Source organism: Notechis scutatus, chromosome 9, assembly GCF_049901735.1.
Source record: "Notechis scutatus isolate UNSWTSFEM ecotype Mainland chromosome 9, rNotScu1.2, whole genome shotgun sequence".
Lineage (NCBI taxonomy): Eukaryota > Metazoa > Chordata > Lepidosauria > Squamata > Elapidae > Notechis > Notechis scutatus.
In genome coordinates, this window is record NC_142017.1 from 3,527,264 (window position 1) to 3,554,752 (window position 27,489).

General features: G+C 41.7%; 1 protein-coding gene across 1 annotated transcript in view; it reads right to left on the bottom strand.

The window, feature by feature from the left end:
• The window catches only part of CDH13 (cadherin 13), a 411,322-nt gene extending 397,733 nt beyond the window's left edge, over nucleotides 1–13,589 (bottom strand). The window contains exon 1 of the mRNA XM_087971432.1: nucleotides 13,405–13,589. Within this exon, the coding sequence (XP_087827558.1) occupies nucleotides 13,405–13,449 (45 nt within the window). The 5' untranslated portion in view covers nucleotides 13,450–13,589. The remainder of the gene's footprint in view (nucleotides 1–13,404) is intronic.
• Nucleotides 13,590–27,489: the final 13,900 nt, after the last annotated feature.

Here is a 27,489-nt window from a genome sequence, read left to right on the forward strand (position 1 = left end):
AAATCCACCATGGAATATGCCAAATAAAACAAATTGTAAAAATTGTCTAAACAGCTTATAGACTGATTCATAGTTGGGGGAAAAATGGAGTCCCATTCTAAATTGCACGAGGAGAGATACTTATTTAATACAGTATTGAAATGAGCAGGTCAAACTCATTTTATTTATAGTTTCTCTTCTTTCTGAAGTGTAGGAAGAAGAAAATGAAAAATCAATTTCTCAACTTGAGTTGTTTTCAACTTTGTAGTGTTAAAGACAGTGAGCTTTGATTATCATTTTAGATGATATTAAAATGCACCTTGTATAAAGAATGCATAAAGAATGTTTATTAATGGGTGCTGTATTATGTAAATATGATTATAATAGGGGATAGTCGTGCATTAATTAATTACTCCTGAAGAAGCAAAACTGAGAAACCCCGGTGTAAATATCTGCTCCATGTTACTCTGCTTCGCATGTCTAGAAGTTTCTCAACTTGTTTAAGTGCTAGGATTTCTCCAAGTGTGGGAAACAAGGTCACGTGTCAAACAACCATATCACACTGTGGTGCTTATATATGGTTCTGTAGCTTGTTCCATCTCTTCTTGAAAGAAAAGAAATGTGGCCAACTAGCTACCATTTTTTTTGCAAAATGGAAAGGAAGGTAAGGTATAGCCTTCTTCACCAAGGGAGGATCAGTTAAATTCACATGGATAAGAGACCTGCCAGTAGGTTGTGGAGTATCAGGCCCTCAAGTCAAAGAAAGATACATCGAGTTTCTTCTAAGTAGTTTCCTGTATGGTTCTTCGCCTACAGACAGAATCTTGCCAAATTAAGGCAACTATTTGCATCATTAAAGAAAGATTGAGAACTTCTAGAGAGGAGGTGTCTTAACTCTTTCTCCCAGCCAAAGCATCTAAACTTTGCTGTCTTGATAGAAGGGAATATTTGTTGCTCAGGGTTGAACTGTGGGGTTCTTGGTGCTCTCTGAGTTTTCTTGCAGATGTTTCATTACCAAATTGACTGAATTTGCAGAAACATCTGCAAGAAGATCACCAGGCACCCATTTTTGCTGTTTCTAAGTGCTCCAGAATGCATCCCCTCCTTCTTGGAGGCTATATTGCTCACCGCATTGTATGACTCACATCTCAGAGGTTCCAGTATGAATCAGTCACCTCTTTCCATAACATTTTGGACAGAGAGAAGTTCCCTGAGGATGGTGGTTCCAGGATGAGTCCAAAAGCTTGGAAGAATAAACTGGCCCAGGTGACCGACTCAGATTGGATCTTGCAACTTTATCCTAGGACATCTGTATATTTGCCTTCGTTTCTTATAGCTTGTTTACTGAAACATGAATTCTTCGCCTGTGTGGCCCTAACTCAATTGCACGTCAGAATGAGCAAGGAGCAAAAAAAATTAAAGTGATGTCACCAACTGCTTCCTGCTTACTTCCAACCTAGCAGAAGAGATCAACTGAACATTTCTGGGTACTACAGAAAACACACACACACACATACACACACATACACAAAACCAGCCCTGAGTATTTCTCTCTTAAAAGACCCCTCCAGAAACCCAACCAAATCATCATTAGCCACTGTGGTAATAGCCTTTGTTCACTCAATAGGCAACCTCTTCTCTTGCCAAAGGAAACCATCGGTTTCTCTGGTTATAAGAACCCAGCTTGGGGGAAGTTGAAAATCACGGCTCTGAGCCAATTTGCAGGTTAATGAGCTTCTTCATAATCACCAGGCACAATTTTGTTTGGAGTTCAAACATCATCCCCAGTTCAATCATTTCATTGGCCCGTGGTTTTCGAGAGAGACAAAAATGCCACCTGTTCAAAACACCACATCCAGCAGAGATATAACCCCACAGAGATATAAATGCCAGTCTGGGAAACATTTCCCAGTCACACAGCAATTTTGCTTCACTCTTTGCCTGACATTTTCTCTTCCTTTCTCCCTTTCCAAATTATTATTATTTTTTTTGCCCTACTGCATCATATTTTCCAGCAGGAAGATGCTCATGATGCCTCCAGCAGGAGTGAGGCCAAACAGTTCCAACCGGGCGTCCAACAATGTGGCATGTGGGAATAAAGCTACATATTACAAAGTTTACATTTGAGCTTTTTGCAGGTGTCTTGCCCATGGCTCAGAAGCAAAGTTCGATCTGTGGCATATCTGGAAAGGCACCAGAGTGCATACTGAGAATCTGGAGAGCTGCTGTGCAATAAGGAGCATGCCAGGTTGTGGGCAGGAAGAGGTTGTTCATGGAGCATGAATGCTCGCCCCATGCTCGTTTTAATGTAGAATTTGAAGCAAAGAATTGGTGTTTCAAGAAAGAAGCTGTAATCTATGAGTCACAGCACAAGCCAGTGATAGACTTCTTTGGCTTGTATATTTAATAATTCCGTGGTGGAGAAAATCCTAGCAAGTATGCCAGAGACGTTAAAAATAACTTGTTCCCCAATATCCACATGAGATACAGGAGAACAAAGATTACAGACCAATAATGCAATCTCTGGGCCCTCGAAAATATCTAGGCTCCTGTGGTGGTATGTGAGAAAGACCTTGAGAAACAGAGCAAAGAGTAGCTGCCTAGAGAATAGTCAGATAAGAGACAGCATAGCCCACGGCTGCATAATGGGTGGAAAAAAGACTTAGAAGAGACACTTCCTAATGTTTTAGGCCAAGAAGATGGTAAGAGGCTTGTTCTTTCAGACTCGAAGATTGTGTCAATGTAGCCTTACAGTTGGGATGTGGTGGCTCAGTGGCTAAGATGCTGAGCTTGTCGATCAGAAAGGTTGGCAGTTCAGCGGTTCGAATCCCCAGTGCCATGTAATGGAGTTGAGTTCCCGTTACTTGTCCCAGCTTCTGCCCCACCTAGCAATTCGAAAGCATGTAAAAAATGCAAGTAGCAAAGTAAGGACCACTTTGGTGAGAAGGTAACAGCGTTCCGTGCGCCTTTGGCATTTAGTCATGTCAGCCACATGACCATGGAGACGCCTTCGGACAGTGCTGGCTCCTCTTTGGCTTTGTAATGGAGATGAGCACTGCCCCCTAGAGCCGGAAACGACTAGCATGGAAGTGCGAGGGGAACCTTTCCCTTTACAGTAAAGAAGATTTAGCTCCTCTGGTTGTTTTCCTATCTGGTTTATCTGGAAAGGATGACAACACAAAGGATGTACACAGCCCCATTTTGAAAGAGTATGTAGTTCCCAAATTCCCTATGTAGTATCCTCACATCTGCATAGGACAAAGGAATATCTGAATTTTGGTTGTGTGACCATGGGGATGCTGCAACGGTCATAAGTGTGAAATAGTAATAGCAATAGTTCTTAGCCTTATATACCGCTTCCTAGTGCTTTCCAGCCCCCTCTAAGTGGTTTACAGAGTCAGCCTTTTGCCCCCAACAATCTGGGTCCACATTTTACCCATCTTGGAAGGATGTAAGACTGAGCAAACCTTGAGCCAGTCAGGATTGAACTCCTGGCAGTTGACAGAGTCAGCAAACCACTGCAACACCATGGACCTTCCCTCCCTTCTTCCTCCCTCCCTCCCTCCCTCCCTTCCTTCCTTCTTTCCTTCCTTCCTTCTTCCTTCCACCCTCCCTCCCCCCTCCCTCTCTCCGTTCCTTCCCACTTAGCACTTAGATTATATACAGCTTCACAGTGCTTCACAGCCCTCTCTAAGCAGTTTAGAGAGTCATCCTTTAGCCCCCGACAATCTGGATCCCCATTTTACTGAGCTTGGAAGGATGGAAGGCTGAGATAACCTTGACCCAGTCAGGATCGAACTGCCAAATTTCTGGCAGCCAGCAGTCAGAAGAAGTAGCCTGCAGTACTGCATTCAAACCACTGTGCCACCTCGGCTCTTAAAATGGTCATAAGTCACTTTTCTGTTACTGTTCTAACTTTGAATGTCACTAAACAAACTGTTGTAAGTCGAGAACTACCTATATATTAAGGAGCAGGCTGCATTGATCTTGTCGTTGGTTTTGTGCTTTGTTTTCCTACTGCCTGCCAAAAAAAGAGCCATCTAAACTTCTGCTGAAAGTTGGTTGGCCAGGGACAAACCACGAAACCAGCCTCCTGTCCCAGACCCAGATGAAATTCTGTGCAAAAAAAGGCTACATTTCCATTTCCTTCTGCCAAGTCACCTCTGCTGCCTCATTTCTCCAAAGTGATGCACCTTCAGTTGGGTTGATTCAAACACACTTTTTTTTCTTCTAAAGGTTGCTAATTCTCATAGTTTTGACTGCCCCACTCCCATGGGGAAAAAACATAGACCTTGTCCCTGGGGAAATTAGTAGAATACTCCTTACAAAGCAGGAGTGTAGAAACGCTCAGAAGCTGGAAAACTTGTGTACTGCGATGCCTGGAGGGCGAAACATCTTCCTTTTCAAACGAGCTCAGCAAAGCTGTTTTCCAGTGTGTTGTTCTCCCCTGGGAAGCAACAGCTACAACTTCTGGAAGAAAAAAGTGTGACTGCTTGATTTCAGAAGTTTGCTGTCACGCTAAAAGAATGAGTTTTGAAGGCCTTCTTGGGAACCATGCACAATTGTTAAAATTCAGGAGCAAGGAGGAGGGATATCCAACCCTAGGGAACTGTTTATCCCTTGCAGAGCCAAGCTCGTTCTAATGTTTCCATTTTCTGAAGGGTGAAAATAATTGGGGATGAATGAGTTTATGCGGTTCTCTTTGAGCTGAGTGGTTTTCTTGCAGACATTTCATTATCAAACTAGGGGACATCATCAGTTCTGTGCAAAACCACCATGCTCAGAGGAGCCCAAAACTCAACCCTTGAGCTACAAATATTCTCTCCAATCGGTAATCCCAAAGATTTTTCAAGAGGGAACTGGACTTTCTTGTTCTTTTCTTTTGAAGACATTTTGCTTCTCATCCAAGAAGCTTCTTCAGCTCTGACAGGATAATGGGGGAATGGATGTCAGAGCTGAAGAAGCTTCCTGGATGAGAAGTGAAACGTCTTCAAAAGAAAAGAACAAGGAAGTCCAGTTGCCTCCTGAAAAAGCATCTTTGGAACAACCATGACCTGGATGATCGAGAATCTCTATAGATTTTTTTTTTCTCCAATTGATATCAACTAGTTTCTTCATCTGGTTTTCCCTTGGTGTCCAGACTCCCAGCCGCCATGGACAAAGGGTGTTGAACTCCCAACATACCTACAGGGCCCCCACCCTTCCAAGTAAGGAAAGGTGACCTAGAAGAAATCACATGTGAAAAGGAAGGAGATCAGTTGCTTCCTCTTCCCATCTTGAGGTCTTCCTTTTGAGCAATCCCAAACCAACCTCAATCACAGGTTTGGTTTTGAGATTAAAGCCCACTCCCAACTCTTGCAAACTCCGCAGAGAAAGCTCGCTTAACCTTTGCTGCATGACTGGGAGTCACTTTCGTGTTTTGCATGCGGCAGTCCTGGCTTGTTTGTTTGTTGTTTGTTTGTTTGCTGTGCCTCTTTGTCCTAGCGGAAAAACGGCAGCAGAGAAGGTCAGGAGGAACGCTGCCAATGCATAATCAAGCTGTTTGATCCAAAATTCAGAGCTAATGGGAAGCTGAACGTGTCCAACTCCAACCAAAACACAGTTGTGAGCATCCGAAGCCAAATTATCCTGTTCTATCAGCTGATGATGAACAACATATGCATGGGGGAAAAAAATTATTCTGACCAGCCCAGAATAATTGCAAGGCCTTGCAAAAAAGGACAAAGTAGATGACTTTTTCAGACAGTCATTTGTCTTGAATAGAGTTACTTGTAGTAAAGAGAGCTTTGAATCAGTGGTGGGATTCAAACATTTTTACTACGGGTTCTGTGGGTGTGGCTTAGTGGGCATGGCGTGGCTTGGTGGGTGTGGCAGGGGAAGGATACCGTAAAATCTCCATTCCTTCCCCACCCCACTAACCTGCTTTCCAGCTCCATTCTCCTGTGCAGGGCAACCAAAGGAGAACCAGCCAATCAGCTGGGACTCAATGGGAGGCAGAGAAGAGATGGGGTTGGCGGGGGCCAGTCAGAGGCCGTATTGGCCGGTTCTCCCAACTACTCAAAATTTCCGCTACCGGTTCTCAAGAACCAGTCAGAACCGGCTGAATCCCACCTCTGCTTTGAATGCAGGAGAGAGAAAAGGATTCTGGAAGAAAGCAGAGAGGACTCCCACATTAAGACCATTTCCATTTATCTGCTACAGGTCATCCTCAACTTACAACTGTCTGTTTGGTGACCATTCAAAGTTACAACAGCACTGGAAAAAAAAGTGACTTATGACCGTTTTTCACAGTTATACGACCATTCCAGCAAATCCCGTGGTCCTGTGCTCAGAATTCAGACGCTTGGCAACGGGTTCATATTGATGACCATTGCTGGATTCCCAAGATCATGTGATTCCCTTTTGCGACCTTCTGACAAAGTCAAGGGGCGGGGGAGCAAGATTCACTTCACAACCATATTACTACCTTAACAACGGCAACTGATTCACAGAACAACAGCGGCAAGAAAGGTTGCAAAATGGGGGCAAAATTCACTCAAGAAATGTCTCACTGAACAATAGGAATGTTGGGCTAGGAATTGTGGTAGTAAGTCGAGGATTACCAGAATGTCACGATTGGATTGGTTTTGACTAAATATAAGGAGGGTTAAAGCCCGCTGCTTAAGATAGTATCAATTTGACAACCATTGAAACTTTTTTTTTAAAAAAAATTTATTTTTAACCGGCGTGCGTGCTGTTTCATTGCTGCTCCTGAGCTCTTAGAAATGGATTGCTTATTGTGTCTAGATGTTTATTTTTAAATAGGACTATTTAATCACAAAGATACCACCTCCAGCTCTTGACTTCCCAGGCGTTTCAGCTCGCTGGCTGAGTCTACTTTATATTCCTTCAACCGCGAAACAGAATTGATCCGAGGTCTGATATCGGCAATCCCACTCTCTGTGTTCAAACAATTCAGCATGCATTGCTCAGCAGATCAATTGGAAGCTAATTTAGCATGATCTTTGAGTTTGGTGGTTTGAAGAAAGCTTTCTTCTCCAGTCCATCTTCATATTTTTAAGTATGGATAGAATAGGAGCGCTGAGAAACTCAGGATGGTTGATTAAAACAGCCGTACCCCTTTTCAAAAAAAACTGCAGTCCTTTTTTACAAATGCTTTGTCAGGTTGAAGGGCTGTCTATCCATATCCAGGTTATACGTGTTTTAAAAGTAGGGCTGCCCCTCAAAACTTAGCACCTCTGCCAAGACAGTCACAGCTAGCGATCTGGAGAATACCATACTTGCTTTGTGTTACCTTTCAGTCGGTGGCTTTCTTGCAGATGTTTCATTACCCTGCTGGCCTTGAAGATGTTCCCTAGTTGGGTCATGAAGCGTCAGCAAGAAAACAATTAAGCTCAGAGAGCACCAAGGACCTCACACTATGGAAAACAAGTAAGATATATATTTTTTAGATTGCAATTCTCTTCTATTGGTGCTTTCATTTTTTTTTTCTTTTGTGGACCTTAAGCAAAGTCAAACATCCAATGGTGAATCAGACTAGACCAAGTCGTGCTGAATGCTGGCTCTTTCTTCATTGCCACCAACTTCAACACCAAAACTATTTGCAATATTTTCAACCCAGGAATATGTTCTCCAAGGACCTTCCTCTTCTTCCCCCTTCAGCCAGCCAACACTCTCTCCAGCTCGCCAATCATCAAGTGCTAAAGGAGGGTCTTCTCAACACTTCTTCTCCTTACCAGAATTATGTCTATATGCCTGCATATATTTCTCAACCTCTCTTTAACAGGTGTGGACCTCAATGGGCAGAACTTCCCAGCCAGCATTCTGTGAGTTGAAGTCCACCCATCTTAAAGTTTGCTGTCTGGGGAAGTCCACACCTCTTATAGCTGAGGTTGAAAAATACCAATCTATAAGAAGCACCTGACCCACAGCTGTAAATCAAACACAGTCAATCCCCATCTTCACTGCTTCTGAAGTCAATTGGCTCAGCCCACAATGAAGGCTAGAAACTCCACAGCACTCATCTAAGGGTAAAGCCAGTATTGGTCTGCAAGAAAATATCAGCAACCATTTGTCCAGGATGCAATAATAGGCAAGGGGTTGGAATAGAAGACCTCCAAAGTCCCTTCTAGCCTTAGGAGTCTATAATTCTAAGGATCACTGCAGCATCCAAGGTGTTTCCATGGCAGGGAAGATTCCTTGCATTCAGCTTTACTGGGAAGACCTAGGAATACCACACTTGCAAACTTTCTTTTAGTTTGGGGACATTCTGGTTCTTCTGGTTTGGTGAGCCATGATGGCACGGTGGTTAGAGTGCAGTACTGCAGGCTGCTTCTGCTGACTGCCAGCTGCCTGCAATTTGGCAGTTCGATCCTGACTGACTCATGGTTGACTCAGCCTTCCATCCTTCCATGGTTGGTAAAACGAGGACCCAAATTGTTGGGGGCAAGAGGCTGACTCTGTAAACTGTTTAGAAAGAACTGTAAAGCACTCTAAAGCAGTATATAAGTCTATTGCTATTCGCTTTCAGTCCCTAAATAAGCATTTTGACTCAAGGGTTCTCATTTGAATATATCAACACTGAGTCCCTATGTCAGCCTTGAAAGCCATATTTTACTTGGAAGCTTCGAGGCTGTCACATTTAGTGCCTGGGAATTTGGGAGGGGGGATTTCATAGAGAGGTGGAAGATTAGACTCAACAACATTTTTTTATCAGAAAGTCAAGGACATGTTGCCCTGCACCTGGAGAGGAGTGTTTCAATAAGGACATAAAGGCATTCAGATGATATGGGCCACATACCCCATTCACACTCCCTTTTATACATGCTAAAATGTTTGCTCCTAGCCCACACCTCTTTTTGACAGCTGGAAATCCATCAGTTAGGCTGGCTTGAACGAGAAGATACCAAACTGGAAGGAGAGAGCCGGTGTTCACTTTTCCCACCTTATTTAGATTTAGTTTCATTGCAGGGATACCTATTCTCTTCTCTTTTCTCGCTGTAGCTACAGCCATTCTTTTCAAGACTTTCTGATTTTCCTGCTGTGCAGGGAGCCCTCTTCTGGAGAAACATAACAAACATTGATGGTTTCTAGGTATCTCTCTCTGGGTGTGCTTTGTAATTCACTGTATTTCTTTAAAAATGTTCACAGTGCATCATTTTTAGCTTTATTTCCCTCTGCAATGAAAGCTCCATCAGTTATTTTTGTATTCACGTACTAGCTAAATAATGATGCACTTTTATTTCCTGGCCATCGGGTTGGGGCTTACCCAATGTTCTGACTGCTAGTTTGCAAACTACAATCTCTGTTTCCATATATCACATTTGACAATAAAAATAAATCATGCTATGGTGTGCTGCAGTGTGTGGATCCAGACAAGCTATGGCTACTCAACTAACCAGGGCTAAAAGCTGGATGTGGCTTAATGTAACATTTGAAGCCAGACATCTTCAAAGCTTAGATGTCATGGTTGCCAACCAATGATGGAGGTGGTCATACCTCAAAACTATGACAGATAGATCCTATTTTGTGTCCCCCTACTGGAGATCCTATCTTCTCCCAGAATCCCATTTTCATAGTTTATTGCAGCCTGCTAATGATAAAGAAGGGTTAAAACTGTCTTTTGGGCATTTTGAAGTATCTATTTCTTTCTCATCTTATGTCTCTTAACCAGAAGAAACCTCAGCTCTGCTGCCTGTCTGCTTGTGGCCTTTTCTATAGTACTTTGATAACTCAACTAGATCCATCATGGATATTTGAGAAGGGAGGCCCATATAGCAAAAAGGACAGCGATGGAAAGTTGTGTTTGAGTTGACTTGACCTCACAAGAGAAGATGGGTACCACAACTTGTGGGAGGCCATATATACTCTCTCCTCTTTGCAGATGGTCAAAACCCACCCCTGTGAAAAGTACATGCACCAGATATAGAAGAGTCAGTCCCTTCCTGATGCAACTCAAAAACTTCAGCAAAAGGACATATGGCCCAACTCTAATCTGCCAATGTTGCCTCTGTGTGGACACATTATTATCTGTACATAGACGGAATGTGTGAAGGTGCCTAGACCAAAAGCTCATCAATCCACATCAGCCTTAGTTTTCCCAAACTTAAAAGCAAAAATATCAAAGAATGATCTGGTAGCATGTTGGGGGGAAAATAACAAAACTAATTCAACTAATTTCTGCAAATTTAGATCTAAAGGCCTGTGCATGAGCTATCATTTTACCCTTTAATCACTGTGACTGCCAAACTTGAGATGTTCACATGTCTTTGAAGGAAGCTTTGCATTGAAAGGCAATAAGGGCAACGGATGTCTTCTCCATCAATTGATCAAAACCAAAGCTTGCCATTTCCATGCTGGATATCAAGGAAGGAAACATGAATGCCACTGGAAAATAATATATTACTGCCACTCAGGAACCTTTCTAGACTGCTTGGTGCAAGTAACTTCACCCCTTCCTTACACCCCTTCTGCAGCATTAAAGTTGTTGAAAGTTGAGGAAAACAGTTTTATCAAAGTAGCTCCTGTAACAACTTTCCTTCTCCTTCTAGCTCACCAGCTGTTGCAGATTCTTCTCCAGGCCTCTTTCTCCCAATATTTCTACCACATACCAAGACTTGTTGAAGTGCAACATTGCAAGCAGACTGTCGTGATTTCCTAACCGAAGGGAGTAACTTTCTACTGGAGTGGAGTGCAAGCCGTGTTCCTCCCTGCCCAGACATATTGGCACATTGTCAGAGTTAGCTCATTCAGCTGTTTTGTGTTAACTTCCCACCACAAAAATAGCTCTTGGGGGTAAGATCCCAAATAAAGTTGGAAATCATAAAGCCCTATGGTTCGATTTTCTAATAAGCAACATTTAAAAGAGGATGGTATGGATTTTTTTCACAAAAGCCATGAAACACAGGCAAGGGGAAAGTGAATTTGCTTTCCTCCATTGTCCTTATCCATAGCAATTGTGGAGTCAAGAACAGAAACTTAATCAGCCAACGTGATTTAAAGTAGGAATTTTCTCTTTCATGCTAGCTGTGGATTCTGCCTACCCTTCCTCAAAAGAACAAGCTAGCATTTACAGTCATCCTACTCGATGGGTGAAACTGAGATCTAGTGACTTGCCTAAAGCCACTGAATTTGATAATCAACACCTTTTCCCTTTCCTTTCATCCAAATGTCTCGATGTCAAACTCTCAACATCCTAAAAAAGACAATTCTTCAGATCAAAACAATGTTTTCCTTGCTTTAAGAATGACTTCAAGCATGCACCCTTGGTAGAGCAAATCTGTTTAGTCATTCCCCCCCCCCTTTCCACTAAGTCATGGTTTGTTTAATCACAGTTTCTTCCATCAAGCACAGTTGGCATGCTGAACTGTCAGCTATGGTTTACAAATCACAATCAGTGTATGGAGTAAATGCATTAAACCAAAACACAGCAAATTAGATTATTGTTAGCTTGACGTTAGATTTTAACCTTCAGTCTGAATGGCTAACCAGAGCTTCAATCACTTTGGTTAAGATTCCTGATCAGGTTGCATAAGGAATGAATAAACATTGGATCTCTAGCCTTAAACATCCCTGTAGGTGTCTAATTTACACAATTCCATAATTTGAACATGAAGACACCACACCACCTCTCTGAACATTGGTTGCTGAAACCTCTGTCTGCTAAGCTACCAGCCAAAATCCCAGTTTCCCATTGTTTTAAAAACAATCTTCATTTTACTGGGGAAAACTGGGAAAAAGTCAACCTTCAGAGTTCAAACGCTCCCCAATCTCTCCTCAATAAAAGTCCAGAGGACTGATCTCTGGAAATTTCCTCCTGGACAAACCAAGATCCTACTTTGTGTTGAGCCCATACTGTTGTGTTTGGAGATTGTGTGTCAGAATCCCTTAGAAGTGTGAATGTAGCATAAGTACAATAAAAGCCGTGGAGCACACAAGGTTTTGTGATGGCTTCAATCTGCCTTAAACGAGAGGACGGAAAGAAGTTAGAAGAAGGCACCTTCTCTTAGAAGGAGAACATGTGCTTTGCATACCTAAGTTCCAAATTCACAGACTTTCACTCATGTAGCAAAAACGGTCAGGTATGCAGTGATGGGATAGAAGGAAAAAAAAAACCCTTCTCTTTGTTTTGGACATTGGAGAATCATGCAACATAAATGCTGGATTAGTTGGACACCCAGTCCAGTTGATAGAAAGCAGTTGTTTTCTGGTGCTTTCAACCTCAAGGGTTAAATTCAAAGCAAGTCCGATCCCCAGACCAAAAAAGGAATTAGCTTATTTTTTTTTTTCCCTATGCCCAAATATCCTCCCCTCAAATGGAAAAAGACAGTAACCGAAGCACTTTAACCTCTTAAGAGAAGCAGGCGAGGCAAAGCAAAGCAACTCACACCAGAGGGGAAACTCGCAACATCATGTCACGCCGCAACAAATCACCCTTCGGTACAACACCAGACCTTCAAACACACACACACACACCCCACAAATCTGTGGGTATTTTCTCAGAAGGAAGACTCCCCTCTGCAGCCCACAGGAGTTCAGAAGTTGCAGCCTGGCTGGTTCCTGGGCTTTTGACAGACAGCAACAGCAGGATATCTCAGCCTCTTGATTTTTAAAAACGCCTGGGTGTCTTCCTCCCTCTCTCCCATCCACCCTTTTTGCTGCCTTTCTGGAAAGGGGGAGGATTTATGATAGTTGAGAAGAAACCAGGGAGGGAGAGGGGGGTGGGAAAGATAGTGACTAATGCTCGATTTTGCAAATCCACTGAGGATTTGGGAGGAGGACTCTGGAGAACAAGGCTCCTACAGTCTCGTTTTCTTTTTCCATTACATTCTTCCCGGTTCTAAATTTCTTTCCAGGGAGGGTTGAGCCTGATGAGGAACTGTTTGTAATGGATATCTCTTCCACCCACCACCCCCCCACACGCACACACAAAAAGACATGGGGTGGGGGGAGCAAATCAAAGTTGAAGCGTATTAAAACAGATGGGGGAAAAATATCTCCTGGTGCTACATGTTCAAGCCATTGCTCCACTTCTGTAAATAGAGGGGATCAAATAACCTTTGGGGTTGCATGCTCAATCCCATCCGTCTACACACACAGCTACGATACCTACACATGTACGTGTGTGTGTGTCTGTCTGTCTGTGCGTGTGTCTTTATTCCTGTGATTGGAGACTAACCCGGCATTTCTGTCTTGTAGAAGCTTTTCCCACATTCTCCGCACAGGGTTTTTAGTCAACCTGCAGCCCTTGAGAAATCAGACACTTCCAAAGAGCCAAATGCAAATAAGAGAGAGAGACAGAGAGAGAGAGAGAGAGAGAGAGAGAGAGAGAGAAGAATCAAAAGGAAAAAAAGGGGGGAACCCCAGAAACGTTAAAGAAATCCCACATAGTTTCAAGGACCAAATCATCAGAACCAGATACCTTACCTGGCAGAGGATGAAGGCAACCGTAAGTTGAACGTTGTGCTGCATTGTGTTAGCTTAGAAGCTACCGGAGGTATTTTCCTGCATGCACTCAGCTGCACTGAGCATATTTTCCGCTGTGGAACAGCCTTTGAGGAGAGGCAGAGTGCGAGAGAGGGAGAGAGAGAGAAAGAGAGAGGGAGACTGTCTTGAGAGCTCGCCAACTTCCCAAATAGAGAGCAACATCACCACCAAAGCATTGGATAAAGGCTGATGACCAGAACCAATAGCTGTACAAGGATGCTTTCTTCACCAATGTTCTTCTTCTTCTTTTTTTTGCATCACACAGCTTGGGCACGGTCCCCTCGCCAAATGCAATTCTTTCAGAAAATCTCCATGCATGGAGGGGGGAGAGACGGAAGAAAGTCGCTGCTTAAGAAATCACACGTTTGGTGGATGGGGTTTGAAAGGCAGGCACAATTCGCAGCTTCTCCTCCCCGCTCCAGATTTGCACTCCAGGGCATTGTCAGCCCTGGCAGTGTGGCAGAAAGCATGGCATTTTCTTTGGCGGGGGGGGGGGATGTTAATTGGGAGGACTTTATTCTGAATAAATCAAAGCCAAAGCTTCCACCACCGGGCTTTGGGTACTTCCAAAGTGTTGGAAAGTCTGACTCCCATAGAAATCCTGACTGGTTGTTCACTTCCTCTTCCAAACAAAAGAGAGGACAAATTGAGTTGACTTGATGGGAAACATCCAACCCAGGGCCAGAGTTAAGGGTGGGCTTGGTCTTCTTTCAGAGCAGAGATCCTGGATGACAGTTTGCAACAGTCTTAAATCCTTGCAGAAGATTCTTCAAGATTGTCCACTGGACCAAAATCCATGTAGTTATGTTGGGATTTGGAATACAGAATCTGGAATGTCAAAAAACAGAGTTGCAAACATACTTAATTTCAACAACACAGCCAAAATATGAACAAAGGTAGATGCAAGCATTTCGTATTGACTCATCAGTACCTACATTACAATAACATGATTAAAAATCAGCCTCAAGTATAAGATCTAGCAAGAGATAATAGATACTACAATACTTATTGTAGTCCTACATACCACAACCCTGCAAAGAAAGCCGATGTCACCTTACAACAAATGAGAGTTGCAGCTTGAGAAAAATATTTTATTTCCAAATAATTGCAGAGCCTCCTGTAATATAAATACAGTGTAGCATGGATGTTAACCCTTCTGTCCTCAAACCCCGCCGCATTTTCCCCTTCTTATTCAACAACAAGTTGATGTTTCAATTAAAAAGTTGTTAAGCCAATATAACACTTGTCAGGTATACCTTAAACCAAATATATCTTTTCCTAGCCTGGCACATCACCTCCAGGGAACTGCCACGCACCTCTTAGAGAAGACACAGCTGTCCCAGATGCTCCATATGCTCTGACTTGGGATGTCAAATATAATTTTTCCCTTTGAATCTGTATTGCTACACAACCAAGACCTTAGTAATGTTGCACACTTTTGCAATCTTAACTGTTACACTAAACCCCAAGAGCAGAATATAGCGTGGATGGAAGGATGCACAACGAATCTGGTTGATTAGGTTTCCTCTCAAAAAGGTAACAGGTTAATATACAAAAATCTTGAGTCCAACTTCTAGCACTCATTTATTAGAGAATTCATTCAGATAGAGTCCCGGTGACTTAGGTGAACCTTTACCACCCATGCAAAGGATGCAAAATTAAAGAGGTGACTATATTTCCGCCCCCTCTGTATTGGAAGGACCATGAAATATCCACCTTTAAAGTTTTTAGATACTTCTGTTTCTTCCTGAGTCCAGAGTCAGACTTGATGACTCAATATAACCAACTGAACAGATTATGATCAGGCAAGATACCTGAATAAATGGGGAATTTTGAACTGGGGAGCTGCCAGACCCAGTTCCAAGAATGACATAGACTGAGCAATCCAGCTGGGGTTCAGTTCTTTATTTGCTTGCACACAATAGACAGAATCTTGCCTCACACACATGTGCTAGTCATTTCCAATTCTAAGGGGCGGTGCTCATCGCTGTTACAAAGCCAAAAACCCAGGTCTGTCCGAAGACATTTCCATGGTCATGTGGCCGACAGGACTAAACACCGATAAGGCGCACAGAACGCTGTTACCTTCCCACCAAAGTGGTCCCTATTTTTCTACTTGCATTTTTTACATGCTATCAAATTGCTATGTTGGCAGAAGCTGGGACAAGTAACGGGAGCTCACTCCATGACATGGCGCTAGGGATTTGAACTGCCGAACTGCTGACCTTTCTGATTGACAAACTCAGCATCTTAGCCCCTGAGCCACCGTATCCCTTCGAAGCCTTGCTACATTAATCCTAATCCTATCCTGGGAGATTCTAGGGAGTGCCTATCCTAAATTTCTTTCTCTGATCCAATTCTGGGCTGTGTTGTCTCTTGCCTCACCACCCCCTTTCTTGGAAGATGCTGCTTCCTTCCTGCAAAACTACAGTTTCACTCTACTCTCTCACAACCTCCTCCCCTTTCGTACACACAATCCATCACAGGAGCAAACCACAGGGAGTTTGCAACTCACACACAACAACCACCAGGCACATCAACTATAAACCAGCATGCTCTGATTTACTTCGATCTGACTTGGAGGAAGCTGCAAAGCTCATTGGTCCATTCCAAAGCACATCACATTCTGACCAGGTTCTGGCTTAGCCATCATTTGTTTCATGAGCAGGAAGGGCTATAAAGACTTCCTGTTCCAGCCACATCTGTCATTATTTTTACCAGCCATATATTTGTTCTGTGGTTCTGAACTGGCAGCCCCCAGCTGGAGCAACATCACTTAAAACCCAGGTTGTGTAGTTCAACTGCTTTAATGCCTCTCGAATCACTGTCTGTGTAATATACGGGCCCTACCACAGACGTGAAAAGGGGGAAAAAAAATCCCTCGTCTGTCCAGCACATAAAACAGCTGAGATGTGTATCTGGATATTGCTTATGTGTACATGACCAGAATAGCTACAAGGTTCAGGCCTCCTGAACGACCAATCCACAGGACCACATGTGATCGGTAAGTTTTATGTCTTCTCCATTGCTTCTGAAAGCTGCAACTGCATTCGTACATTCCATTAACCCACACACAGTTATCTCTATTTCAGGCGCATGAAATTGATTCTCTGTGTAGGTATGGACACTCACCCACTGTCAGCGTTCCAAGTAATGCACCCGTGGAAGACAGAACTCCATGGCAGATAGATTCCTCAAAGAACAATTTATTGGATAGATCATATTCTCACAACGGTTGAAAGCCAACTCTGAAAGTTCCCACAGCTTTCACCTCATTTAAAAGTAAAAGTTTCCCCTTTCCCCAAAGTCACTGGTCACTCTGTCCACCCCAGCTGCTGACCGACTGCTTGGTTACTTCACTCCTCCTCTGGCCAGCCATCCTTAAGCACATGCCAGTTGCCAAGCACCCAGATTTTGATCATGGGGAATGTTACAACAGTGTGAAAAACAGTCCCAAGTCACCTTTTTCAGTGCCGTTGTAACTTCTCATGGTTACTAAAAGAATGGTTGCAAGTCAAGGACTATAGAGTCAAGGTCCAATGGTTTCCATGATGTTTCCTTCCTTTTTCCTTTTTTAGTTTCTTTAAGTATCTTGTGTCTTCATTGTAGTATTCTTATATGCTGCTGGAAAGCATCTGTTGAGGATTGCATGTTGCACCCAATGGTGCCATATTTATTTTCTACTGAAAACCGTGGCAGAATTGATAGAAAAATGTTAGAGTAAAAAATAAAATACTATGGGAAAAGAAGAGGAGAGGAGGGGAAGGGGGAGAGGAGAGGAGGAGAAGAGAAGAGACAGAAAACAGAGAAGACAAAGGAAAGAGAGGAAAGGAAAGGAGGGGAAAGAACAGAAGAGGAATGGGAAGAGGAGAGGAGGGGAAGAGAAGAGACAGAAAACAGAGAAGACAGAGGGAAGAGAGGAAAGAAGGGGAGAGGAAAGAAGAGAAGCGGATGGAAAAATATTCCTAAGAAATCTGCATGGACTTGTCCATGTATTGACTATGCGCCAATTCTGATTCAAAGGTCAACAAAACTAAACAAACACTCCCTTTTTTTATAGAAAAAATGCAATAAAAGATTATTTGTCAAAGAACGGAAAGTGATATCCCAGAATCTGAGCAATTTAATTTTCAGAAATTCCCTTTCCGTCTTCCCAGAACGGGGCCCATTGCGTGAAAATATTACCATGAAGATTTCCCCATCCACCAAAGTATTAATTGTACGAAGGAGACCTTATAATATTAATGTAATCACAACTTGTAGAGTTATGGAAACGGAGCTTAAATACACACTGGAGGTCTTCTCCAAAATACATTTGGGATGTGTATTTGTAGATTTAAGGCTGCATTTGAAACTCCAACCCTACTATGTTACATAAGAGGATAACATTTAGTTATATGGCTGACTTCAAAAAGAGTGGAAAAGGCTTGGCTAGTCCTTGGATGAGTAGCCACTAGGAAATGGTGGAACTTTTAGATTAAGAAATCCAGAAAGCTGGACTGGATGAGGTCAGTGACAAACGATGCCTATATTGTCATGAAAGCAGGAGGGAGTTCATGGATGTATCCATGGAATAGCCAAGAATCGAGCTTGACTGGCCTGGCCGGAAGGAAGGAAGGAAGGAAGGAAGGAAGGAAGGAAGGAAGGAAGGAAGGAAGGAGAGGGGAAAGTAGATGATGATGGATGGATAGATGGATGGAAAGGAAGGAAGGAAACAATTGAGGGAGGGAGGGAAGGAAGGAAGGATTAAATGTATAAAGATGACATAGACTGGAAGCAGAAATGTTCATTCACCCTTACTCATAAACTCAAAAATCAATATACTACATATTTTGTGAGCTGGGTAAGCTTGCAAATGACACAATCAATCATTCCACTTCTTAGCTCTTTTACAGGGCCACTGAGAATAAGAAATATCCCTTCTTTTGTTTTTTCTTGTCTGAATTACAAAAGGAATGAGGTAGACATCAAAAGTCTCTTAAAGTGGCTCAGTGCATTTGCAATAAGTCAACTTGGAAATCACATCACAACCTCCATTTCTCTGTTATTTTAAGTCTTTTGTTGACATTTCTCCAGAAATAGCAACTTGCTAGCAAGTTTAAAGGCAATAATTTCAAATCTGCCACATATGCAGATTTTATTAGAGCTACCAGGTATTTGTGAAGAAAACTTAACACCATTAACCTTAGCCATTAAAATAATCCTTCAGAAATAAATGAATGAATGGAATGAATGAATCGAATGAATGAACGAATGAACAAACAAATTGAATGAATAAATGAATGAATGAATGAATAAATGAATGAATGAATGAATGAATGAACGAACGAATGCTGTGGAAGCATGCATATATACATAGACTTACAACTGACTTACAACCAGAATTAGGACCACAATTTCCATTGCTAATCAAGCAGTGATATAGAAATAATATCTCCAATTCCATGTAGTTGCTAGAAGGTTACATCCATAATTCCTAAAGGTTGACTTCTAGTTTCAGGGATCGATTGTGTGACTATGATTTGACTTCAATATTTGACAGTGTTTTGAATATTGTCACAGTTTTCTTGTACGTGGAATCTCATTTTATGTCTAATTCCATTTTATATCTAATTCCAAGAACTCATTTTATGTCCTAATTCTGTTCTATTTCGGTCCTTGTCTGTAATAGTCAGTTGCAGTGGCATACAAAGATCATCAGTAAGTACAACCAACTTGATTTCTGCATGAAGTTAAGTCTGGAGGAAGACGTAAACCAGCTTCAGGAGTTTCTCCAGATGAATAATTGTCATGCCTCACAATTGTCAGCAGTGACCAAGTTGAAAAAGGATCACTGGGATTCAAAATCTAAACCTCCAAACAGCATCCAGACACCTTACAAAGCCCAATTGTTGCAAAATATTTAATGTATGGGGGTGAAGCTATTTGTACTTAATTCAGACATACATGGCAGTTAACAATCCATAACACTCTCCCCAGTTCTTTGGGATTTCTTTGGAAAATCAAAATCAAAGATAATTTGGGGGCTGGAGGCTAAAACCTATGAAGAACAGATGCAGGAATTGGATATATCTAATCTAGTGAAAAGAAGGACCAGGGGTGACATGATAGCAGTCTGCCAATATTTGAGGAGCTGCCACAGAGAAGACAGGGATCAATCTATTTCCCAAAGCACCAGAAGGAAGCGCCTGAAGGAAGCCATGGATGGGAACTAATCAAGGAGAGAAGCAACTTAGAACTAAGGAGACATTTCCTGACAGTGAGAACAACTTGCCTCTGGAAGTTGTGAGTGCTCCGTCACTGGAAGTTTTTAAGAAGAGGTTGGATAGCCATTTGTATGGAATGATATAGCAATAGGGTGTCCTGCTTGACCAAGGGGCTGAACTAAAAGACCTCCAAGATCCTTTCCAACTCTACTCTTCTATTATTCCGGATTCCATTTTTGTTGTAGTCTTGATTCCAATTTGCTTTCAGGATACTAAATATGTTCTTTAAGAAAACCCTCTTCTTCCCTTTTTATCTTTGGGTTGTTGTTTTTTTTTAAGCTGCTCTGTTTCAAGGAACAATTCTACATTGTGCATTTTTTCTGGTTGTCTGGTTTTCATTTCATCTGGAATGGTTGGAGTGGGATGATTATCTTTGCATAAGATGCAATCACATCCGAGCTGGCCTCAGGAATGTGCTCCTGAGTCAGCTATTTTTCAGCTGACATACATGATTCAGTCTGCTGAAGTGATAAAACAATGAATTGATAGGGACCAGATAACATCAGGGCGGCAATGAAAAGAAGAGCATCTTCTCGTAATGGAGACAACAATAACCTAATGAACTAGGTGCCTACTATTCAATTATTAACATTGGAGGAGCAACCTCAACCTACTCTTGACTTTTTAAAGGGTACTTCATCTTTAAAGTAGACTTAAACTTGACATCCCTTCAAATAGAGGACCGTATTTGTGAAATAGGACTGCTAGCTATTCGGAGTCAAGGTCAGTGGGTTGACTATTGATCTACTCTCATTTCTGCTGCTACAGACTCATAGGTGAAGGAGGGAGGATGGAACTTTGCACTTGGTTATTCATAAATATCTAACCATTTTAAAAGCAACTGTGTGCTCTGTCTCCTCCCATTGTAATTAGAGAGGACTATCATTTCTCAGTGAATGACACACAGGATGCCTTAATTCTACTCTGAGAAATATTTGCTCTAGTCATGTTAGACAAGCAAATAAGACGACTCTGGAGCCACAAATTCATTTTCCTCAAACTAAAAGGGGCTCTTTCTCGATATTCTAGGATGTCTCAAAATGATGTCTCAAAATTGCTACTGGAATTCTAGATTTCATCTTGTTTTTCCCCTGAAGGGAAAAGTCAGGCGCTTGCAAAACTGGTCTTTTCTTCTGCTTTTGATAAGCTTAAGGTAAAGGTAAAGGTTCCCCTCGCACGTACGTGCTAATCATTTCCGGCTCTAGGGGGCAGTACTCATCTCCGTTTCAAAGCCAAAGAGCCAGCGCCATCCAAAGACGTCTCCGTGGCCATGTGGTGCACAGAAGGCACACAGAACACTGTTACCTTCCCACCAAAGGGGTCCCTATTTTTCTACTTGCATTTTTTACGTGCTTTCGAACTGCTAGGTTGACAGAAGCTGGGACAAGTAACAGGAGCTCACTCCGTTACATGGCGTTAGGGATTCAAACCACCAAACTGCTGACCTTTCTGATCAACAAGCTCAGTGTCTTAGCTGCTGAGCCACTGCATCCCTTCTTTGATAAGCTTACTTCATGCTTAATTACTGATAATTTGAAGGAACTTGGAAATGGCCGTTGGTCAAAGCTTGAGTATGGAAGCAAGCATTTGAATAAGGCTACAACTGAGGATCTAAAGACACCATAAACTAAGGATTATGCAACAATGCCCCCAAATGAGACTCTTATACATGTTCTTACTGGCTTGAACTAGACTGAGAGATGATATCAAAAGTTACTGTACTTGATACAGGAACAATTGAGGGAACTACACATATCCAGTCTAACAAAAAGAAGGAGTAGGGATGATATTATAGCAGCCTTCCAGTAATTGAGGGGCTGTCACAGAGAAGAGGAGGTCAAACTGTTCTCCAAAGCAGATGACAAGAAGTAACAGATGGAAGAGAGATCCAACCTAGAATTAAAAAGAAATTTCCTGCCAGTGAGAACAATTAATCAGTGGAACGGCTTGCCTTCAGAAGTTGTGAGTGCTCCAACAATGGAGGCTTTTAAGAAGAGATTGGACAACCATTTGTCTGAAATGTTATAAGGTTTTCTAACTGAGCAGGGGGTTCATCTAGAAGACCTCTAAGATCCCTTTCAGCTTTATTCTGAATGATGTATTGATTGAAATGTGCTAAGTCTCCTGCTTGAGCAGGGACTTGGATTAGGAGACCCCCAAAGTTCCTTCCAACCCTTTGATTCTATCTTGCATGTTCTATGATCTTAGCTAAAAGGCTAAGGAGCCATCCTGGACCATAACAATAAGTTTGAATTAATTTGAATTCAACAGGTGTTAGAAAGTACTGGGAAGAGGATGGTTAGAAACAAAGATTCTACAACCATGACAAAAATAATCTGCCTTGTTGCATTCTGTACCACAACAGGCATAATTCCTCTTGAAACTTCTCTTTAGTTTTTGGGAATGATTGCCTGATTTTATGTCTAAAGTGGAACCAATTTAAAGGCAGGTCTGTGTGTCAGTCTCGGAGTTCGCTGGAATAACTCTTGACTCTGCCCAAGGCAGCTTGACTCAGGCTTCAATCTTTTCCAGCCATAGGCTTTAAATTTCTACTGCTCCTCCTGACCTTGGACTGCTCTCATTTCAATTACAGTTGTGCCCTGCAGAGACCTCTCCGGTTGCTAATGTGCTGGATTATCAGGTAACACCAATGAGAAATGTTCCTCAATAACTTTGCATTGTCTCAGGAGACTGTCAAAAGTCCAGAAGAGTTGGATAAGTTCTTGACCCAGGTTTTTTTCAACTGGCTAGGCAGTGAAATAGGATCCCAAGCGTTAAACAAGAACAGAAACAAAAAAAAATAGCTTGGTCTAGTGGTTCAGGTGCTGGCCTAGGAAGCAGGAGATCAGGTTCTAGCCTCACCTTAGGCACAAAAAACCAGCTGGGTGACTTTGAGCCAATCATGGTGAATTCTAGTTCCACCTTAAGTATGAAAGATGGCTTGGTGGCTTTGAACCCATCATCAGGAGATGGTGAATTCTAGTCCCAACTGAGATATGAAAGCTGGCTGGGTGGCTTTGAACCCATCATCAGGAGATGGTGAATTCTAGTCCCAACTGAGATATGAAAGCTGGCTGGGTGGCTTTGAACCCATCATCAGAAGATTGTGAATTCTAGTCCCAACTGAGATATGAAAGCTGGCTGGGTGGCTTTGAACCCATCATCAGGAGATGGTGAATTCTAGTCCCAACTGAGATATGAAAGCTGGCTGGGTGGCTTTGAACCCATCATCAGGAGATGGTGAATTCTAGTCCCAACTGAGATATGAAAGCTGGCTGGGTGGCTTTGAACCCATCATCAGGAGATGGTGAATTCTAGTCCCAACTGAGATATGAAAGCCAGCTAGGTAATTTTGGGCAAGTGACCAGGAAACTCTGAGTTCTAGCCTCACCTAGGATCTGAGAGCTGACTGGGCCAGTCTCTCTCTCTCTTTGTCTGTCTCAGCTCAACCCCACCTTCTTATTGTGGGGGAAATAGGCGTGTTCACCACTTTGAGTTATTTATAAACAATAATAAAAGTGAGATCAGAATGGAATAAATAAATAAATACGGTCTGCTGACCTGAATCAATGCAATCAAGTCTATTGACAAAATGAAGAGCCAGTCAGCACAAACTCAACAGAAATCAAGTCTGCCGATGTTATTAATTGCTCCCCTCCATGTTTATTTTCCAATTTCTTCATGGAAACTTCATGGGAATCACCTCTCCTGGCTTAGTTGGAAAGGGAAGATGGATATATTTGCACTCTCCATCAGCATACTTTTCAAAAACTGTGAACTTAGATAGAGAGCAAAAGCTGGAAAAGCATCATTTCCAAATTTATGACAGACAGTTTTAGTATGTAAAGCATGTTTTCAGCCCATGAAACTGAAACTAAACTAAATTATAAATGAGGAATCTCTTGGGGAAGACAATCTCCCCTCCCCTCATGTATATTGAAGGAATAACACCAAGAAAGGAATCTTCTGTGACCATTGTGTTTGTGATGGTGAGTGTGGGGTCCCAAATACCATCCTTTAAAAAAAAACAGCCCCCTTTCTCATCCCTGTGACCTCTCAATCAAAAGAAAAGGCTGGACACTTGTGGGTGGAGGGGGAATGAAATAAATAAAAGCCCGCATCCAGCTCAGAAGGAGCAAGATTGATTGTGAGAGGCAGAACAGTGGATCGATTCCTGCAGAGGCAGAATTTAAAACAATATTAATCACATTTTATCACGCGGGCCCCCTCGCCTCACAAATCAGTGTATAGCAATCAAGTTATAGCAATAAAATGAAAAGTAAAATGGATCGGCAACTCTGGAGGAATTCTCCAAGAAACCTTCCCAAGGAAAGGAAACGCCAGCCTAAGTACTGCGAGATTGAATGGTGTTTAAGGCACCTGAACAGAGATTCATACAGAAAGAAAAGTGATTGCTGTTCAGAGTGGGCCAACCATACAAGAGAAAGTGTGGTATAATAAGTGTGGTACACATGTGGATTGTAAGCAGGGAGTATGTACTTTTAAACACCCATGCACTGAGGAAGATGGGTTAGTCAACGATTAGTTGTGTTCATAGAATGATGGAGAGTTACACTGTGATTGATTTGGTCTTTTTTGCATTAATAGAAGGATAGAATCAAGATCATGTACTACTTTATAAAGCCCTAGTAAGACCATACTTAGTAAGCCTTAGTAAGACCATACTTACTTCATTCAGTTTTGGTCACCATATTATATTTAATAAAATTTAGAGTCTCTGGAAAGAGCAAGGAAGATGATTAGAAGGCTGGAGGCTAAAATGGTAAAAATGAAGACTGGTTGCAGGAATTGGGTATGTCTAGTTTAATGAAAAGAAAGACTAGGGATGACATGATAGCAGTCTTCCAATATTTGAGTGGCTTCCATAAAGAAGAGGGGGGTCAACTATTTTCCAAAGTACCTGAAGGCAAAACTAGAAGCAATGAATGGAAAGGAGGGAGCCAACCTAGAACTAAGGAGAAATTTCCCGACAGTGAGAACAATTAATCAGTGGAAGAGTATGCCTTCATAAGTTGTGGTGCTCCATCATTGAAGGTTTTTAAGAAGAGCCTGGATAACCATTTATCTGATATGGTATAGGGTCACCTGCTGAGCAGGGGGTTAGACTAGAAGGTCCCTTCCAACTACCTGTTATTTTGCTATTCTGCTATTCTATTATTCTGTCTTGTTGTGATTGCGAATTGAGTCAATGGTGGCCTTTTCAATAAACCATGATCAGGCAAAGTGGTTGGGCTCACTGTGACCAGTCAATACCTTTTAGTTCAACCGACCGATCAAAAAAATTAGAGAAAATAATGTTGCATTATCACCCTGCCCTCCCCCCCACACACACACATTTCTTTGGTGCAAGTCTAAGCTAAAAAAAATCAGAGGGTCCATCTTGAAGGAAATACAACTGTAGATATGGTAGAATTGACTCCAGGTTTCATTCAGAAATTTGGCTGAAAAGCAATTTGATTGGAAACTCCAGTTCAAGGCTGCTTCTCAAATTCAATCCAAAACTATTAGTCTGGTTTGATTATTATTTTTTAAACAAACATTTTATTTTTCCTTATTGGAGTTTGGAGCTACAAATTTAACTTGGCTCAGTTCAATAATTTGACTGGAATCATCAGATCTAAATAATTTTCTAAATTTAACCAATCGGTACCTTTTTTAAAGGAGGAAGTGAGGTGAAGGCAATTGTTCCAGGCCGCCGTATATTAGAGAAAGGAGGGCATATTTCCAAAGGTTATTTTAGTAATAAATGATCAAGTGTGTCAATATTTGTCCAAGGCAACACTCTAATCAATTAATATACAATGGCAAGAATTCTTCTAGCTCTAGATATTTTCCCACCTACTGAGCTACTGCCTAATGAATCAAAACCAACAGAAGTAAAACTTACCTCGACATAGTGAGAAGAAAGAAGGAATGTTCTGCTTCCATCACAATCTTCTAGATCTTCCCAAAAGGTCCTGAAAGGATTCATCCTCTCATAAATCCATTGGCTTCTTGAAGTCTTCCATCTAATAGAAGGCAAAGTTCTATTAATGACTGATGTTCTGACATGATATGAGTTCCTTCTAGACCAGGGGTCTCCAACGTTGGCAAGTTTAAGATTGTGGACTACAATTCCCAGAATCCCAACTGGCTGAGGAATTGTGGGAGTTGAAGTCCACAAGTCTTCAAGTTTCAAGGCTGGACACCCCAATCTAGACATTATCTTCTCTTGAAAACTTTGAAATGGTCCATTAACAGAACCATGGAGATCAGTGACTAAGCCAAAGGCCAAATCACCATTTTAATTGTCCCACCTCAAAGGGTTATTCTGGAGACACTCTTGGGAAAGGGAAGAATCTTGACTGCCGGCTCCAAAGCCCTAAATAAGCAATAAATCAGGATTAACCTAACTCCAGGGGGATCTCACAGTGCTTTGCTTGGTATACCTACCACAGAAGCAATTTCTTTGTAGAATTTCAGTTCAATACTCAAGACGACAAGGTAATTTCAAGAGACTGCTTTGCATATGTTATGTTATTCATCGGCATGAGAAGCAAAGGAAACATAACAAAAAAAGATTCATTTGCACTCCAGAGTTTGTGTACAGTTAAGGTGAAGGTAAAGGTTCCCCTCGCACATACATGCTAGTCGTTTCCAGCTCTGTGTATAGTTACGACATCGCTAAAGGTTCTTCTGTACTCAGCTACTCAAGAGATGGATATTAAGTTATAAGTCACAGAGTTCGCAATCATAAATTAAGAGGGGCTCCTTCCTCCACTTTTTAAACTCTGTTTTCATTCTGTTCTTCACTCAGTTTTAATTTTGCTTTTAATAATTTCTTTTTCTATGGTTTTATTGCTCACATTTGCACACCAGCCAAAGGCACATGGACACCGAGATGAAGAGCATAGAAATGTGATGAATCTGGACAATAGATTGACCCCCAAACATCTGGACAATATCAGGATTGTTGATGGATATTTTAGTATTTCTGTGATGTCACCACCAGGTATTCTCCATTTCCCCAGAAATGCAATTAGTAGCCCTTTCTGAAGAATTGATAGCCAAACGTTCAGTTTTTATATTAAAAAATGGGAGGGCAAGAAGGCAGAGTCATAATTATGGCACAAAATGAAAGAATGTTTGGTTTGCTGAGGTTTCAGGATGCCTTGGGTGGCCATTCATTCTTCCAAGTAAAATTATTGTAGTCTCTTAGTTGTTTAAAGAGCCATTTATCAGTTGTCTTTTTTTTTTTTTTTTTTCAGACACAGAACAGCCAAGGCAGAGTAGAAGCTGTTGGCTATTTTTTCTCTAGGCTCCCAAACCATTTTTATTAACTTATTGTGTGGAAACAATGGCTGTTTTAACAATTTTTTTTAAATGCCATTTTTCTCTACTCCTTGGCTATTTTGGGGGGTTAGAACATTCCCTGAAGCCTTTTTCACCAATTTTACAAGAGACTAAAATGTCATAAACACACACCAATGCAAGAGAGCGAAACTCTTACTTAAAAAGCACGGTAGTAAATACATTCCTTTCTGTTTTATGTTATTTATAATTTTACAGCAGTGTTTCTCAACGTCAGCCGCTTGAATTCCCAGAATTCCCTAGCCAGCTTAATAGAGTTTTAATATTCTAATTATTTTTGTCTTTTTATAATCCTTACAAGCCACCTAGTCACCTTATACAAGAGATAGACAGAATAAAAAATTAATAATAATAAAAAATAAAACCAGTTAAATCATAGGCAAGCATG